Source organism: Siphateles boraxobius, unplaced genomic scaffold, assembly GCF_051911475.1.
Source record: "Siphateles boraxobius isolate OS27281-9 unplaced genomic scaffold, OSU_SipBor_1 68, whole genome shotgun sequence".
NCBI classification, from domain to species: domain Eukaryota; kingdom Metazoa; phylum Chordata; class Actinopteri; order Cypriniformes; family Leuciscidae; genus Siphateles; species Siphateles boraxobius.
Genome location: NW_027509195.1, coordinates 12,993,266 through 13,013,520, shown reverse-complemented (window position 1 = coordinate 13,013,520; position 20,255 = coordinate 12,993,266). Strand labels below are relative to the sequence as shown.

At 37.7% G+C, this 20,255-nt stretch overlaps 1 protein-coding gene across 1 annotated transcript in view; it reads right to left on the bottom strand.

Moving 5' to 3' along the window:
• Positions 1–2,910: 2,910 nt before the first annotated feature.
• LOC143722999 (beta-1,4-galactosyltransferase 3) overlaps positions 2,911–20,255 on the bottom strand; it is a 28,261-nt gene continuing 10,916 nt past the window's right edge. The window contains exons 2-7 of the mRNA XM_077214930.1: positions 11,601–12,677; positions 10,850–11,085; positions 9,435–9,622; positions 8,892–9,014; positions 7,018–7,122; positions 2,911–5,958 (exon numbers count right to left, since the gene is read on the bottom strand). Of these exons, the coding sequence (XP_077071045.1) occupies positions 5,793–5,958; positions 7,018–7,122; positions 8,892–9,014; positions 9,435–9,622; positions 10,850–11,085; positions 11,601–11,859 (1,077 nt within the window). The 5' untranslated portion in view covers positions 11,860–12,677 and the 3' untranslated portion in view covers positions 2,911–5,792. The remainder of the gene's footprint in view (positions 5,959–7,017; positions 7,123–8,891; positions 9,015–9,434; positions 9,623–10,849; positions 11,086–11,600; positions 12,678–20,255) is intronic.

Genomic DNA, 20,255 nt, shown 5'->3' with positions numbered 1-20,255 from the left:
CAGCTGTGTTAATGTCTGATTATTACGTTTTAAATGGAAATTTTCACTCAATTTAAATTGTCATCCCAAACTTCTATGAAACGCACAAGAAGATATTTTGAAAGATGGGTTCCAGAGACTCCAGTGTTGTATTGTGCACCACTGACTTCGACTGTATGGACAAAAACATTCTTTAAAATATGGGTAACTTTACAATAAGGTCTCATGGGTAACTTTACAATAAGGTCTCATTTGTTAATTTAAGTCAATACGTTAGCTTACATGCTCTTACTATGAGCAATATAATGTTTACGGCACTTATTAATCTTTGTTAGTGATGAAACATTGTGCCGATTATCGAAGAAAAAATTTTGGATGGGGTCCTGGTTTTATTCATCAGTTATTGATTGGATTTTGAGATGTGCCCGTTGCAATTAAAAAATAAATGAGAGTTTGCTGTCGATTGTGAAGCGGCTGGATTTAAGCGGAGAATGATTGGAAAATCCTGCATATGTCAGCAGAGTAGATTAATCCTTGTTTTGTTTAAATATTAGGAGAACTAAAGTGAATGAATGGATGAATCTCTCACAATAACATACATTTACAAAATAGGCTGAATTTTTTTATTTAATGCTGAGTTTAAGAATAAATGCTTTAGAAGTATTGTTTGCTAGTTTTTGTTTGTTAAATGGTAAAAGTTAAATGGTAAAACCAATGATATTAAGTGGCAGATATATAGTACAATTCAATGATAGTAAATCTGAATGAGCTTTATTGCCAGGTATGTTTACTCGTATGAGGAATTTCTTGATGACAGAAGCCTCCACAGCAAAGACAGAATGACAGCGACGAGACCCGAATAATAAAAATACACTCACCTAAAGGATTATTAGGAACGCCATACTAATACTGTGTTTGACCCCCTTTCGGCTTCAGAACTGGCTTAATTCTACGTGGCATTGTTTCAACAAGGTGCTGAAAGCATTCTTTAGAAATGTTGGCCAATATTGATTGAATAGCATCTTGCAGTTGATGGAGATTTGTGGGATGCACATCCAGGGCACGAAGCTCCCGTTCCACCACATCCCAAAGATGCTCTATTGGGTTGAGATTTGATGACTGTGGGGGCCATTTTAGTACAGTGAACTCAGTCATGTTCGAGAAACCAGTTTGAAATGATTCGAGCTTTGTGACATGGTGCATTATCCTGCTAGAAGTAGCCATCAGAGGATGGGTACATGGTGGCCATAAAGGGATGGACATGGTCAGAAACAATGCTCAGGTAGGTCGTGGCATTTAAACGATGCCCAATTGGCACTAAGGGGCCTAAAGTGTGCCAAGAAAACATCCCCCACACCATTACACCACCACCACCAGCCTGCACAGTGATAAGGCATGATGGATCCATGTTCTCATTCTGTTTACGCCAAATTCTGACTCTACCATCTGAATGTCTCAACAGAAATCGAGACTCATCAGACCAGGCAACATTTTTCCAGTCTTCAACTGTCCAATTTTGGTGAGCTCTTGCAAATTGTAGCCTCTTTTTCCTATTTGTAGTGGAGATGAGTGGTACCCGGTAGGGTCTTCCGCTGTTGTAGCCCATCCGCCTCAAGGTCGTGCGCGTTGTGGCTTCACAAATGCTTTACTGCATACCTCGGTTGTAACGAGTGGTTATTTCAGTCAAAGTTGCTCTTCTATCAGCTTGAATCAGTAGGCCCATTCTCCTCTGACCTCTAGCATCAACAAGGCATTTTCGCCCACAGGACTGCCGCATGCTGGGTGTTTTTCCCTTTTCACACCATTCTTTGTAAACCCTAGAAATGGTTGTGCGTAAAAATCCCAGTAACTGAGCAGATTGTGAAATACTGACGCCCGTCAGGCACCAACAGCCATGCCACGCTCAAAATTGCTTAAATCACCTTCATTTACCATTCTGACATTCAGTTTGTAGTTCAGGAGATTGTCTTGACCAGGACCACACCCCTAAATGAATTGAAGCAACTGCCATGTGATTGGTTGATTAGATAATTGCATTAATGAGAAATTGAACAGGTGTTCCTAATAATCCTTTAGGTGAGTGTATATAATACAAATATAAAATAGACAATGTGTATATACAAATGTAAGGGTTGTGTGTACTAAATAAATATGTTCAGTGTTCTGTTGAGCCGACAAGACGGCAACAGTTCATGTGTGGGGTCCAGCCCTTTTAGGGGATGTTCTGATGATTCTCTCAGCAGTTCTCCAGACTATCCGCTGTAGCCTCTGAGGACTGAGCTGAAGTGCAGAGGACAGACTCAATGACTGCAGAGTAAAACTGCATCAGCAGCTCCTGTGGCAGGTTGAACAGATGCATGCAAACTTGCTGAAATGAAAAGGTATTTTACAGTTACCTCAATTGATGAAAAATTAAAAACTGCGAATTACGATATACATTGCACTCACAAAACTGTCAGTAGATATTAGAATGGATAAGAACGGTTTACTGAAGCTTTTCAGATTGGATCTGTGGCAACATTTCCACAGTGGGTAAAACATCACGTCATACTTGTCCAATCAATGCTTCTGACCTCATAAATATGCAAATAAGAAGGTTAACTCAATATTTACAGTATGTAATCTCAAACCTGACTATCCAGGGTGAAGTATGAGTCTTACATTTACCTCATAAATATGCAAATAAGAAGGTTAACCCAATATTTACAGTATGTAATCTCAAACCTGACTATCCAGGGTGAAGTATGAGTCTTACATTTACCCAATATTAAATTATTTTGTGTAAAAAAAAAATCAAGCAACGGTATTCTTTTTAATGAAGGGTTGTAAAGAGTGTTTTGGCCACAGTTTAATCCATTTTAAAACTCAAATCAAATAGACCCTTAATTGCACAAATCTCTAAAACACACCAGTCACAAAAAACATGAGCCATTTAGTACATTAACATTTTATTAAATCATCATAAGGCCGCCGAGTAGTGTGCAGACTTCTTATAGAGAAACATCAACCCCAAACATTTTCAGAGCACTGCCCACTGAAGAACTGGAGAAAACTGATGCCCAGTAAGGCACATTTAGAAACATCTAATCCATCACCTCACCTGAGTAGTGTGTAACCTGTCATCTGTAGATATCAAACTATATAATTCATGGCAGAACAACTGAGGATTTTTCAAAGTACCTTATATGATGATCTGAATAATTATCAAATATAAACTCTCGATGTGAAGAATACACATTTCGGGCCAACCATTACATCCCAAAATAACTCAAATCTTTACAGTCATTACACTCAGGTGATATTCTATGTGAGCCAACAGGCTTGGGTAAGGTACAGATTTAATGAGGGGATTGGGGATGGGGGGAAGGGGGCGTGGGAGACTAGTTCTGTTAAGCAATAAAAGAAAAAAAACATGCTTGTTAAAAAAAAAAGATGATGAAATGAATTTTTGGTATTTTTGTCTTAATTACATCCAATGATTTCTTTCAATGACCCAACAACATTTTTTTTTTCAAATGCCCCATCACAAGCTCCCAACAGCATACACATTGGTAAAGAGGGGAGCGATACCTCAACCTTACACATTCCCACAGAGAACAGCAGCAATCGGTAAACAATTGAGTTCTCTCAGTCTCACAAACACAAATTTTAAATGCAAGTAGGCCTTCATTTACCTTTCACACATGCACAGTTCGAAACAACTGGACCATCACAAAGTCTGTGTCACCATGAGACTTAATGCAGAAGATGTTTAGACAAAAACGAGACAAGGCATGGCAAAAACAAGGTTTACATTAGCCAGTGAAGGCCAGGATTTAGACTAATTTTTAGTACTGCTATTTTCCTAATTTAATAAACAGTTTTGCAGATGCATCTTTAAATGTGAAACACAAAAACAATTTAACATTGATTTTGTCATCCGTGTTAGTCAGCAAGAATTAACTTTTTTTTCTTTGTCAGATTTTGCCAATGGGTCTCATTCATGAACAAGTAGAACAACCAATGTGTAAATTGTTCAGTTGCATTGAATGTTTTGTGAACATTGGCGCATGGAATTTAAGGGGATAGCACATATTATTGATAGCACATATGATTCACTGCAACTATTTATGTAAAAATGGTTTTACAAACATTTGTGTATTAAATTTGAAATGCAGCAATTTACACAAGAATGGTTTAACAAATATTGACGCATTTGACTGAATGCAATAATTTAACAAAGAATGGTTAAAGGACATTCACGCATTAAATTTAATGTAACAATTTTCTTAAGAATGGTTTATGAATTTTAACATTTAATTTAATGCAAAAATTTACACTGATTTCATGATTGTTGGCGCATTTGATTTGTTGCACCAATTTAGGTAAGAATGGTTTTATAAAAGTTAGTGCATTTGATTCAAGGAACAATTTTCAGTTGACAACTTAAGAGTAAGGAAACCCGTTGCCTTAAAATTATTAAGTAAATAAACCATGCATAATTGAAAAAAAAAAAAGTTATGTGGAAAAAATGTCAATTACGCATGAAGTTTATTTACTTGATCATTTTAAGGCAACAGGTTTCATCACTTTAAGTCAACATAACAGTTATGTAAAAATGGTTTTACAAACGTTAACGCATTCAATTCAATCCAACAATTTGCATAATGCTTTTAAAGGTAACCCATTTGGATTCATTAAACCGATTTACATTAGAATGTTTTTTACAAATATTAGGGCATTTTCTTCAATGGGACAATTTACGCAAGAATGGCTTTACAAATAATTTACACTTAAATGAACTGAATGCCTTCCTAAAACCTTTCGAATAACAAGGATTCTAGACAAAAAAAAAATGTAAATGTTGGACTCAAATGAGGAATAACCAGCATAAACTACACAAAGCCGACCCAAACAGAATCAACGTGATGCACTCTGCAATGAAATGACATTCTCTCACCAAGAAGAGAGATACAGCTACATTCAACAACACTATTACTAATCCAAAGCAAATGACAACACCGCACACAGCTAGCCAATCATAAAAAAGGATAAAATACAATGTGTTGAGTAATTCATGAAAATGAGAGGCAGCGCATTGATTATAAAAGCCAACATTATTACTAAGACAACCAAAGGCAAAAATGAGAACATCAGTATATATAGAGTGGTTATTACTACCAAAGAGGCCAGTTCTGAGCGAGTTACCCAAAATGGAAGATATATAACAAAAATATCCCTCCATTTTCCTGGATAACAATACAGTATATAACCAAAAGTACTAATTTACTGAACAGGAAATGCACCAGACTCACAGAGTAGTGCAGAAAACAATGTTGCTTCACTGTTTCCATCACATGGCAAAAAACTAATTTTACCCATCCCTAAGAGACGGCCTCACCCTACTACGGGAGGGCGTATCAATCGTCATGAAAGAAATGTAAAGAGAGAGTGCAGCTTGACTAAGGCAAAAGAGGTTTTTAAATGGTGCCCATGGGCACAGAGGATGTTTGAATAGTCTGTCCGTCAGGAAACACATCCTTCCTGCAGAGTGGTCCAATACCGATTCTGCGTAGTGCTCAATACGTGGACCAGTTGATAAAGTTTCTGCAGCATCCTGACTTATAAAGTGAACCAGTGAGCACAGGATCAAAATGTCAAACTTTGGAGAATGAGGAGAGAGAGAGAGAGAGAGAAGAAAGTCTGTGGTGCAGTAAAGGCATGATGTCCCGTGGATTCACTGGCCATGTGCATGTGGGCGAGTGGTCTGCAGGCAGTGCGGCATTGGCGCTAAGACTTGTGCCTCTTGGATCCACAAGAATGCTGGGAGCATGCTAAGAAGCAGTCTTTTTATTGGGCGGATGCAGCCCTGCCTCTGTGCCAATGTTGACCGTGATGTTGGTGAAAAGAGGTTGATAATCCCGGGACACGATCTCATACTCCACCGTATTCATACCGTCATTTTTCCATGTGTGCCGGGTCTTAGCCAACATGTTAAACCTGCATGAGAGCAAAGATCTTGAACAGAGGAAGTACTAGGAGATGATTTCATCATTTTAAAGGGAAATGTGTTAAGGTGCAGTCACATTTAACAATTACGAATTGAAAATACCCCCAATGGAAACATGTCAATTTCACAAAATCTCCCATATATCGCACAAAAAAAAATCACTCTTGCATGAGGTGTTTTTTCAGGCAATTCGAAAGGGAATATTTTGCGAAACTACAATGGAAAAAAGTTTTTGCACATTTACAGGTCATCTAGCGTACGTCAAAGTCGATCATTCTTTAAAGATGATGCGGTATGTTTGGACAGATGACGAGACAGAGTTCTTTACTAAACTCATAAAAAACAAAAGTATCAGGAATACTGTATTCTAAACAACAACAAAATGCAAAAATTTATAAAGACCTTTAAGCAGATAGGAGGGAGATGTGGCTACTCCCAAATGTAAGGGGCTTTACTTGCCATTAATGCTTGAATAACACGTCTACGTCTCCTTCAATTAAAAATAATGGCTAGTGCACTGGCTGAGATATACATAAACCTACCAACATCCGTTGCCATGATTTTTGACTTAAATGACTTCTCAAGAGGAAAAAAATTAAGTTTTAGACGCATAACATTGGTTAAGGGAAACGCCATTCGCAATATTCGTTTTAATTGCAATTAATAGTGTGATATGGTCATTATCGACATTTAAAAAAATATCGCAAAAGTTTTGCACGTAATGGAAACGCGGCTATTGTTTGGTGAATTTTGTGGGCGAAATGCAGTCATTTCAATAGGTATCCATGCCATTGGGAATTTCAATTGAGGGTGACATTTTTTCAAAAAAGATTGCTCCACATTGACCAATAGAAAGCTGCTTGGTTTGAAAATGACTTCTGTGTGAGCAGTGTGTCATATTACACTATTAACAACAGACAATGAAGCTTTTTTGACTGTGAAATTTCACTGTGACCACACCTTTAGAATGTTAATGCACTACGGAAATATGTTAAAACGCATCTTGTCAAAGTTTAGGCATTTATCAGATGCTTGTAAAGCGATTCTACCTTTTGGGATTCACTTCATTGCCTTTGTCATGCTTGTGTTTGATCATCTTATATCGGCCCACTTTTAGAGACGGACGACTGATCAGCATTCCTCCAAGAGAGACCCTGAAAAGATGAAGAATGTTAGATAGTGTGCAAACAAAACAGAAAGAGACACACAGGATTGAGTAATTGGTTCCCATTCAATTCATGAGTGTGAATGTAAGTGAGTGGCCCACACCCTCAGGAAGCTGTATTTGGAATTTGAATCAGAATGACAGGAAGAGGAATTTACTGAATTTTATTCAAAGAAATTCAACAGGTAAAGATTTCTATTTCAAACAAATGCTGTTCTTTTTAATCTTGACAAAACTTACCACAGGTTCCCCCAAAATATTATGCTGCACAATTTTGTTCAACATAATAATTAGAAATGTTTCTTGTGCCGCAAATCAGCATATCAGAATGATTTCTGAAGAATCATGTGACGCTCAAGACTGGCGTAATGATGCTGAAAATTTCACAGGAATAAATTACATTTTGAAATATATTAAAATGGAAAACAGTACTTTAAATTGCAACACTATTTTTACTGTATTTTGAACAAATAAATAAAATAAATATACCCTTGGTGAAGAGACTCGTTTCAAAAAGAAAAACAGATCTTAATGATCCCAAATTTTGAAACAGTAATGTATATGCATTTAAAACACATAAATCTTCAAGCTTTAAAGCTTTTTCAACTTTTTTTCAAACCACCATTCTAAGTCTGTCTTGACAAACGTTGCTTTTTCGAGTTAAAAACTACAGTTATATGACTTTTAGGGCTGCGCGATATTGGATAAAACGGACATTGCAAGATTTAGTTTTTTTGTGATATATACTGCAATATAAAATATTTCACTAGATGACTTAAATGGCTGTATTTGGAAAGAATTAATCATTCTAGAATGACTGGGGTGATTTGAGTGTATCCGCATAAAAAAATAATAAACATATTAAAGGCATAGATAAATACAATAGAGCAAAGATACATGAAATAAACAGGGCTTTGTGTTTTTCAGGTAAGTCTAACAGTATTCTCTATTCAAGTAGAGAAACTTGTCAAATGTAAAATAACACTGCATAAATTAAATATAATTAATAATGATAATATAATATATGATATAATTGTATAAATTAAATAATAATAAATCACTTTTGTAGCTTTAACAAAGATTAATTATACAACAGTTGGCAACAGGAATATTAAGCTGCAGTCACTTTAAGAGCCAATGCACAGATCCAATATAATGCTACGCATCAGTTTTCTTTCTCAATATTTTACATTCACTTAAGACAAAAGCACAAGGATTTTTGCAGAGACAAGCATTTTTTACATAATTTTGCTAATAATAGTGTCTGTTCAGGCACACACACAAAACGAGAAAGAGTACTAAATTTGTTTTTTGCATGGCTCTGGACTTAAAAACAAGTGTAAATGTGTAAAAACTTTCACTCTGTGATGGTTAAACTTTGCAATTAATCCGGAAATCACAAGCGTTCCAGACCAAGGGGACTGGTCGGTACTGATCCTGGATCAACTACAATTCCTATAGATTTCAATTCCTATAGATCCTATAGATTTTAAAATGTATAGCATAACAATATTTGATCCTTTGTGGCCGAGCTGGTGAGCCATCACTCTGGCTACAACTTTATAAAACATCAGAACACACAATCCATCCCTATAAAGCAGACAGTAACACACCCTCAGATGTTGACACTAGCTTTGAACTTGACAAAGCTAGCAAAAGACAGGTGGTTCATGGCCAGCTGCATCACAAGGACAGATCTCCTCCCACGCAAACCTCTCCATTAATATGCCCAGCAAATAAACACACTCGCTCACTCACCGAATACCAATGTCGTCGTCCTCACCACCCCAGCCCCAGTAATTGTTTGGGAAACCGTTCATCTTGAGGTATTGATCAGGGGTCAGAGCCGACACTCCTCCAAAATACATCTTATAAGGCAATCTGATTGGTAACAGGAAGGAGAAATGCACAAAAAAATACTATAAATGTATTTATTCAGTTTAGAACAGTGACATATTGGTTCATGCATTATAAGTGTTTATCCAACTATAGGCATTTTATTATTACAGGGGTTTTTCACATTTTTGTTGTTTGAAAGTCACAGTAAAACTGTCTTTCATTATCCTTTTTTTGGCTACTTTTAAAATATAAATTTTGTGTGGGAATCCAATAAAATATATTATTTATTTATTATTTAAATATTATAAAAATTTTAGCGAACGTAAAATGGTAAAAAATCAATTTATTCCACAAATGCATGCGTTGTAAATTGATCTGATAGTAAAACATTTGTGTAGGTGTTGAAGTAGAAAAACAAATGAAGTCAAATGAACCGCAGAGAAAGAGCAGCTGAACACTGACTTGTAGCCAAATTTGTCCATGGCAATGGCGGCGTGTTTTGGGTGAGCGTCGCAGGCGTAGGTGTTACGGTCGTCCTCGGGAATAAGGTCCACGTCATGAAAGAAGAGGCAGTCCCAATCCTCCTCCCTCATGGCCTCACGAAATCCCACATTCATCAACTTTGCTCGGTTAAAGGTGTAATTACCAGCCTACACACACAGAGCATCATTGTTATGACAATTTATAATGAGAAGATATATAGACTCAGCAGTGCATAGATTTATACTAATAAAAATGGATTGAATCTATAATGTGGTCAGGATTTTCAGAGATGAGATTAATGAGGATTACAGTCTAATCCTTGCCCTCTTGATAATATCAAAGTCAGAAACATATGAAAGGAGATGATAGTAATGGTAGTAATTCTTTGTTTTATAGTATATAAACCGTATTTATTTGAAATAGATTTTTTTGTAACAATGTGTAAATCTTTTCTGTCACTTTTGATCAATTCAGTGCTTCCTTTCTGAATAAAAGTATTCATTTCATCTTTTTTTTAAAGTCTGATTCCAACAGCACAAAACATGTGACCAAATAAAAGTTCAACTCAACTAGCACAAATGGGATTTCAATCTCATCGTGCCTCTCAGCTCAGGAGCAAAAACAATTCGATTCCAAACACTGTAAACGTCATGCTGTACATCTATAATCCTACATAAAACTGTATTAACCTAGGAAACCCACAATAATAAATCCAGACAACATAGCTCGGGGAAACAGCTCTGAATCTGGCACACTGTTGTATTAGGATCATCGTTGTTCACTAAAATTGGAAATCAGCAAGGGGAGAGCAAAAGATGGCCAGTGATTGACCTGTCAGAGTGAATTGTACAGGTTTGCATCTAGATCGACAGATATAACAGGATAAAGTGATTACAACAGGCTCTGGCAGGAAACTGCAGAAGGCATGGTTGAGTTGTATTATAATAAAGCTGCATATCTGATATGTAACCAAGCAACAAATACGTGTTATACACCATGTGAAACTGTGAGAGCACGGTCTAAAATGAACACTCGCCAAAGTGCCAAATGAGAATAAAAATTTGCTTTGGTAACCAAATACGGCTTAAATTAGGGTTTAATGTAAGAACAATAGTCTGACCTTTGTTAATGTAAGGGACTCAACATGAAGATACAAATGGTCTACTACAGAAGAGATCAAACATTTTTTAGAAGGATTTGATTGACAATTTCTGGGAAATGTACCATTAGCCACTTAGCTATGAAGCCTGAAGGTTTTTAATTTCATTGTTGTACTTCCTGAACGAAACTAACTTGCGATGTTTGCTGTCATTTCACTGAAAGCCATGGAACTACATTTTGGAATAATTATGAGCAGCAATAAAAATGACAACAATAACAAACTGCAGGCGCACCTGGTGAATGATATAGATGCCATAGCTGAGCTGCTGTCGCTGTAGGAAGGGATGCAGATAGTAGAGGAGGAACTTGAGGTGGTGCTCCCTATTTCTGTGAGGAATGATTACAGCAGTGCGATGGCTTGGCTCACAGTTTGGTGGCCTGTAGCGCCCCCCACGGACAACAAGGGGATTCTTCCTCTCAATCTCGGCAAGTGTAAGCCCAGAGGGGAAAGTGACATGAATAGGTCCAACTGAACAAAAGAAAAGAGTGTGAACAGGATGTAAAGACTTTTAATAAGTAAAAAAAAAAATAGAAAACATGTTGCAGTAGATTTACATAACATTGTTTACACTGAGCCCAAAGTTATTAGACTGTAAAAGTGGACTAAAGCTAGATTTTCCATGCTATCCATGATTATTATTTTTAGGGTTTCCATCTCTTTTGACCATTGAATTCAGAAATACTTTATTTTTCTTAATTTTTTTTATACATTTTTTGAATTTTCCCCTCAAATACAAAAAATGGAAAATAAATAAAATAGAATAAATGACAAATGAAACAGTGCGTATATTTATATTACTAATATAAATTTTTATATCAATTTTAGGTGGGGGGTTTTTTTCTTTCTTTTTATAAAAAATAAATAAATAAAAATCTCAGTTATACCAGGTGGAAGCTCCCAAGCTATTTATAACAACTAACACGCTGATATGATGCATTCACAATAGAGAGATCAGAAACTTGATAACACACTACTGAACTCACCAATCAGAGGAGACTTCTTCGGGCAGTAGGTCATGTCCTCTCTATTAAGAGGAGAGCCTAAAAGGGAGAGGTTGGCATACACATCCGTGTGGTTGCGTGCACCGACTGCATGTCCCATTGTAGAATCAGGCTTACGGAAAATACGGAGAAAATATGACACTCTTTTCTGGTAGCCCTCTCTGGAGAGAAGAGCCATGACCACTAACTGGACACCCAAGAACATGATCAGGTAACGCCATTTGGACTGCAGCGTGTACATGGTGACGGAACTGTACAGTGGAAGTACTGCACCACGTTTGAGAGTCAGATGAACAGTCTGAGTGAGTTTAGGTTTTGATAAGTTTGAGTAACTGAACTCTACGGTGGTCTCATTCCTCGTATCTCAGATACTTCAGAGTGTGACTCTTCTGCACGCAAACAGAAACAAACAAAAAAACCGATATGTCTAGGAAAGCTGTAAGGCCTGGAGATGTTAACAAATGAATCTTAAGGATTGGATCAGATATGTGGAGTAGAGGTAAACAACAGTTGGATGCAATACAAGGCACTTTAGATGTGGTTGATGAAATGGCTAAGGAGAGGTATCATTTCTTCTAACAGACGTTCACGACCTGTTGCAGGTTGAATTCGATTTGTTTTGCTCACTGGCAGTCTTTAGCCTATTAATGTACAACTCCAATTGGAAACTCCCAGTGGTCCTCTGGTGTTTTCATGATTCAATGATCTACTGAGCTTCCGTCAAGCTCCACCAAAGCCGTAGGAACTGGAAGGATGTGTCCGCTTGCTGGAAGGAAATTGATTGTTTTGTTCCCAAAGGGTTCTCAACAACAGCAGCAGCCCAGTAAAAGTCTCATGGCCCCAACAAAGTAAAGCATGGGGGCCAGAGAGTTTTGTAGTGTGTTGGTGTAAGGATACTGAGTATGTATATGTGTATTGGATATGTAGGAGGGGGAAACAAAGAAGAGGGGGGAGGGATGATATCCAACACCCCCAGCTATTGTCTCATTCTGTCGCTGTGCAGAGGGAGGGTCCAACACCCCATCCAATGCCAGCTGGTCCAATGACAGGAGTCCGTGTCTGAAAAACAGAGGAAGAAATGAGAAGTGACCAAAAACAAAACATAAAATTGTTTATTTGCCTCAATACTAATTCACTCATGCTTCTGGATGATCAGGGTACAAAACTTAGAGGGGTCTTGGACGTTTTTGTGAAAATGCAGTTTTAAATGAATAGTGACAATGAAATGTTTTTTGCAATTGATATGCAAAGAAAACACACTACTGTCATAAGGATAGAAAATATACACTACCTTTCAAAAGATACTTTCATTCAACAAGGATGCAGTCAATTTAATTTAAAAAAATTACAGTAAAGACATGAAACAACAGGGAAAAAAACATGGTTTCCAGTTTCCACATAAACACCAAAAATCAGCATATTAAGGCCGGGACACACCAAGTCGACAGTCAGCGAGAGTCTGTTTGGCTAGTTTTTGTCGTATGTTCCACATGTATGTCGGCTATCGTCAGGCTCAGACTCATCTCATGTAAATGAAATTATCAACATAACTAATATACAAAATGGTAAGCAAGAGCTGCTGGTTTACGTTTTGTATGTATATATATATATATATATATATATATATATATATATATATATATATATACACACACATACACACAGGTGCTGGTCATATAATTAGATTATCATCAAAAAGTTGATTTCAGTAATTCCATTCAAAAAGTGAAATTTGGATATTATATTCATTCATTACACACATACTGATATATTTCAAGTGTTCATTCCTTTTAATTTTGATGATAACTGACAAATAATGAAAATCCCAAAATCAGTATCTCAGAAAATTTGAATTTGTGAAAAGGTTCAATATTGAATACACCTGGTGCCACTCTAATCAGCTAATTAACTCAAAACACCTGCAAAGGCCTTTAAATGGTCTCTCAGTCTAGTTCTGTAGGCTACACAATCATGGGTAAGACTGCTGACTTGACAGCTGTCCAAAAGACGACCATTGACATCTTGCGAGAGGGCAAGACACAAAAGGTCATTGCTAAAGAGGCTGGGTGTTCACAGAGCTCTGTGTCCAAGCACATTAATAGAGAGGCGAAGGGAAGGAAAAGATGTGGTAGAAAAAAAGTGTAAAAGCAATAGGGATAACTGCACCCTGGAGAGGATTGTGAAACAAAACCCATTCAAAAATGTGGGGGAGATTCACAAAGAGTGGACTGCAGCTGGAGTCAGTGCTTCAAGAACCACCACGCACAGACGTATGCAAGACATGGGTTTCAGCTGTCGCATTCCTTGTGTCAAGCCACTCTTGAACAAGACACAGCGTCAGAAGCATCTCGCCTGGGCTAAAGACAAAAAGGACTGGACTGCTGCTGAGTGGTCCAAAGTTATGTTCTCTAATGAAAGTAAATTTAGCATTTCCTTTGGAAATTAAGGTCTCAGAGTCTGGAGGAAGAGAGGAGAGGCACAGAATCCATGTTGCTTGAAGTCCAGTGTAAAGTTTCCACAGTCAGTGATGGTTTGGGGTGCCATGTCATCTGCTGGTGTTGGTCCACTGTGTTTTCTGAGGTCCAAGGTCAACACAGCCGTCTACCAGGAAGTTTTAGAGCACTTCATGCTTCCTGCTGCTGACCAGCTTTATGGAGATGCAGATTTCATTTTCCAACAGGACTTGGCACCCGCACACAGTGCCAAAGCTACCAGTACCTGGTTTAAGGACCATGGTATCCCTGTTCTTAATTGGCCAGCAAACTCGCCTGACCTTAACCCTATAGAAAATCTATGGGGTATTGTGAAGAGGAAGATGCGATACGCCAGACCCAACAATGCAGAAGGCCACTATCAGGGCAACCTGGGCTCTCATAACACCTGAGCAGTGCTACAGACTAGAGCCCGACCGATATATCGGCCGATATTAGGCATTTTCCTAACTATTGGTATCGGCATTTATAATGGCCGATAAATGAATATTTTTAAAAATGCGGGTGCAGTGATTCATGTGGCGCTGCCAATAAAGCACCTAAAAGCAGTCACAAAAAACTGGCAAAAGTAATGATTGTGAATACATCAAATATAGCAAAGAGACATTTTAATTGTTTACTAATAAACAAGTGTTTTCAGTCAGTGTCGCTGGAAAATTGATGACGCTGACTCGCGATCTTCAGTGAACACACCAGACAGAAATGCACATTTCATACGGATTACAGCAGAGAGCAGTCTGTCTTTCGTTTTGAATTGCTCTGTTTAAAAGTAGAAATTTCAATATAGATATATTTCTCGTCTGTGCGCTGAGTTTCGGTTCATTTAAGAGACGAGTAGCAGTTCATGCGCCGGCGCCTCCATGTCGAGATTATCTATTGTCTGCTATATTTACTTATTTAATAAATCCAGGCAATTGGTTGATGAAACATTGATTAAAATTAAGATACAATTAATACAAAACGAAATTCACTTTGATGAAAGGCTTTGTGCTTTCTGTTTGAGGTCTCTGTGAAAGTTTCAAAGCACTTTAGTGCCGCTTTCAGAGCTTGTCACGTCCGTAACATTGTTTGTAACACTGCTTTGTAACGGGCCCTTTTTTGCGTCTAGGGTAAACAGCTGTTGCGCGCGAGCAATAACGGCCGTGTCCTGTGTATACACAGTGTTAAAGCTCATTCTGCCTATAACGTTCCAACATCAAGCAATATTCCAATAGTTTATATAATAACACTTTATGTTTCACGTTTAGTAGGCCTACATGTTGCTTTCTAATTTAAAATAGTATAAAAGTACTGTACATATATAATTAAAAACGTTCTCATTATGATATTATTAATTTTACTTTAATAAAAAGATCTGAGTTCTTCCTCCACCGGTAGAGATTAGAGTAATTAAGAAAAAAAATAGAAGATAAGGTTTTCAGTGACACTTTTGATATATTTATTGATACAAGTTATGTTTTATATAACGTGACTAAATTAAAAGACAAAGTCGTTAGTGAAGATTATGCAACAGTATTTAGAATATAATATAATATAACATGCAATGCAAACTAGTTTGGTTACAGCTCAAATGTATCATTCTCATTCTATCATTCACCCTGTCTCCATTACATATCTGTCACACAAGTGTTTGATCACCACATTTGAGTGATCATTGCAAAACGTTTATATATTTATTCTGTTTACTGTGTATGCTACAGGTCCTTCTCCAAAATTAGCATATTGTGATAACGTTCATTATTTTCCATAATGTAATGATAAAAATTAAACTTTCATATATTTTAGATTCATTGCACACCAAGTGAAATATTACAGGTATTTTATTGTTTTAATACTGATGATTTTGGCATAAAGCTCATGAAAACCCAAAATTCCTATCTCAAAAAATTAGCATATTTCATCCGACCAATATAAGAAGTGTTTTTAATACAAAAAAGTCAACCTTCAAATAATTATGTTCAGTTATGCACTCAATACTTGGTCGGGAATCCTTTTGCAGAAATGACTGCTTCAATCCGGCGTGGCATGGAGGCAATGGAGTCAACCAGTGGCACTGCTGAGGTGTTATGGAGGCCCAGGATGCTTCGATAGCGGCCTTAAGCTCATCCAGAGTGTTGGGTCTTGCGTCTCTCAACTTTCTCTTCACAATATCCCACAGATTTTCTATGGGGTTCAGGTCAGGAGAGTTGGCAAGCCAATTGAGCACAGTAATAACATGGTCAGTAAACCATTTACCAGTGGTTTTGGCACTGTGAGCAGGTGGCAGGTCGTGCTGAAAAAATGAAATCTTAATCTCCATAAAGCTTTTCAGCAGATGGAAGCATGAAGTGCTCCAAAATCGCCTGATAGCTAGCTGCATTGACCCTGCCCATGATAAAACACAGTGGACCAACACCAGCAGCTGACATGGCACCCCAGACCATCACTGACTGTGGGTACTTGACACTGGACTTCAGGCATTTCCTTCTCCTCAGTCTTCCTCCAGACTCTGGCACCTTGATTTCCGAATGACATGCAAAATTTGCTTTCATCCGAAAAAAGTACTTTGGACCAATGAGCAACAGTCCAGTGCTGCTTCTCTGTACCCCAGGTCGGGCGCTTCTGCCGCTGTTTCTGGTTCAAAAGTGGCTTGACCTGGGGAATGCGGCATCTGTAGCCCATTTCCTGCACACGCCTGTGCACGGTGGCTCTGGATGTTTCTACTCCAGACTCAGTCCACTGCTTCCGCAGGTCCCCCAAGGTCTGGAATCGGTCCTTCTCCACAATCTTCCTCAGGGTCCGGTCACCTCTTCTTGTTGTGCAGCGTTTTTTGCCACACTTTTTCCTTCCCACGACCTTCCCACTGAGGTGCCTTGATACAGCACTCTGGGAACAGCCTATTTGTTCAGAAATGTATTTCTGTGTCTTACCCTCTTGCTTGTCAATGATGGCCTTGTGGACAGCAGTCAGGTCGGCAGTCTTACCCATGATTGCGGTTTTGAGTAATGAAACAGGCTGGGAGTTTTTAAAAGCCTCAGGAATCTTTTGCAGGTGTTCAGAGTTAATTAGTTGATTCAGATGATTAGGTTAATAGCTCGTTTAGAGACCTTTTTCATGATAAGCAAATTTTTTGAGATAGGAATTTTGGGTTTTCATGAGCTGTATGCCAAAATCATCAGTATTAAAACAATAAAAGGCCTGAAATATTTCAGTTGGTGTGCAATGAATCTAAAATATATGAAAGTTTAATTTTTATCATTACATTATGGAAAATAATGAACTTTATCACAATATACTAATTTTTTGAGAAGGACCTGTATATAGTACCCATCAAAAGTTTGTACACACCGATAGGAAAGTGTGTCCAAACTTTTGACTGGTACTGTACTATAATACATAATATTGCTACTGTATTATAATATACATATAAATAATATCGGCCCCCAAAAATCCATATCGGTCGGGCTCTACAACAGACTGATCGACTCCATGCCACGCCACATTGCTGCAGTAATTCAGGCAAAAGGAGCCCCAACTAAGTATTGAATGCTGTACATGTTCATACTTTTCAGTTGGCCAACATTTCTAAAAATCCTGTTTTTGTATTGGTCTTAAGTAATATTATAATTTTCGGAGATACTGAATTTGGGATTTTCATTAGTTGTCAGATTTAATAACAATTAAATGAGATAACATTTTAAATATATCAGTCTGTGTGTAATGAATGAATATAATATCCAAATTTCACTTTGTGAATGGAATTAATGAAATAAATAAACTTTTTGATGATATTCTAATTATATGACCAGCACCTGTATCTCATATATCCTCGTTTCGGTTTCTTTTGAATGACGAATATAGATTATTGATGCCTGCTGATATAGACAGTTAATTCCTAACACCCAGGTGCAGAACACACGTGCTAGTATGCAGTTAGCTGTAGTCTGTGCTGGGTGTTCAAATGCAGCTTTTTGGTCAAGACGCAGCCGACACCACCATCGGTTTTCTTTGCCGCTAGTTCTTTGAAGTCGGCTTGGTGTGTCCCAGGCTTTAGAATGATTTCTGAAGGATCATGTGACAATAAAGACAGGTGTTTTTTGTTGCTGAAAATTCAGCTTTACCATCACAGAAAATGTTTAAATATACAGTCAAAAACAGTAATGGTGTGAAATATTATTACAATTTAAAATAACTGCAATTTTAATATATTTTAAATATTTTATCAAATAAATGCAGCCTTAAAGAACAAACTCTGAAAAACAAATCTCACTGACCCCAAAGTCTCCGCGCACATAAATATGAGACGCGACTCACGCGAGATACACACATAATACCTTAAAGATGTGGAAAAGTCTATCAAAAGTGATGGGTACATTTCTCCAGGCTCGATGCCAACAGCGTGCGATGCAGTATTTGCGGTAAAATAATTGCAAAGACCGGTATACCACGACAAATATGATAAAGACCTTGACAGTGCACAGAGTGAGCATAAAAGTTGTTCCGTCTTCGCATGGTAAATAAAGAGATACCTTGTTGATCACTCTGACGGTGTTTATATTGCAAAAAATAATAACCTACTGAATGTACACTGTTGTTCAAAAATGTGTTGGTTAGTCAGAATTTTTTTCAAGTAAGGAATAGGATGCATTAAAGTAATCAAAGGTGACATTAAAACATGTGTAATATTACACATGCGGACGACACTACGGTGATTGGTCTCATCAGCAACAACGATGAGACTGTCTATAGGGAGGAGATCAAGCACCTGGCCACATGGTGCACTGAAAATAACCAGCTCCTCAACACCACCAAAACGAAGGAGCTCATCGTGGACTTCAGAAAAGAGTCAAGAGGCACACACGACACCATCCACATCAATGGAATGGCTGTTGAGCGTGTCTCCAGTTTCAAGTTCTTGGGAATCCACATCTCGGCGGACATGTCCTGGACAACCAACACCTCCTCCCTGGTCAGGAAGGCTCACCAGCGCCTTTCCTTCCTGAGGACACTGAGGAAGAATCAGCTTTCCTCGACTATCCTGGTGAACTTCTATCGCTGTGCAATAGAAAGCATCCTGACCAACTGTGCTACAGTGTGGTATGGGAGCTGTTCTGTTGCAGAGCGCAAGGCACTGCAGCGGGTGGTGAAAACCGCCCAGCGCATCACTGGGACTCAACTACCTGCCATCGAGCACATCCAGAGGAAACGCTGTCTGCACCGAGCTCGCAGCATCCTTAAGGACTCCTCTCACCCAGCCCACAGACTGTTTTCTCTACTGCCCTCCGGCAGGCGTTTCAGGTGCCTCCGGACCAGGACCCGCAGACTAAAGAACAGCTTTTTCCCCAGAGCTGTCTCTTTACTGAACTCTAACCCACACTGATCCCACTCCCCTCATATACTGATAATCTCTTCTCTCCCTCCTCACACCTAACTCCATTTTGTTATTGGTTATTTTTTATTTGCAATGCTATAATGTTAATTTGCACTGCTGACTATTATCATAGTAACAACTGTTTACATATGCATTTTGCACTACTCACCTGACTAGAATATCAATTTGCACTGCCGACTGTTTATTTACAGTACCAATTGTTTACATATACATTTGCAATACCGTACTTTAACTGTAATATGCAATTACTTTCCATTGCACTTTTACTCGGATAGCTTCTGTCCAACTTAATTTGCACTACTTTAAATCCATTGTTATACTGCTCATTTAGCCTTACTTATTACATATATCTATCTGTAAATCCTGTTTATAGTAATAACCGTCTGTTTATTATGCTCACATTCTGTATATTATCACATTCTATATATATCACATTATTATACTAAGCTCACATTCTGTTTATAGTAATAGCCATCTGATATATATTCATAGTACACATTCACCTGTAAACTCTGTTTATAGTAATAATCATCTGTATATTATGTTCATTGTACATATCTGTAAAAATTCTGTTTATAGTAATAGCCATCTGTATATTATATTCAGTACATATCTAGCTTTAAATTCTGTTCACAATAATAGTTATCTGTATATCATATTCATAGGACTAATCTATCTGGAAAATTCTGTTTATAATAGTATTCAACTCTATATTTATTCAGTACATATCCATGTACTGCACTTACGGAACCATTGTATATCCTGCACTTGTTG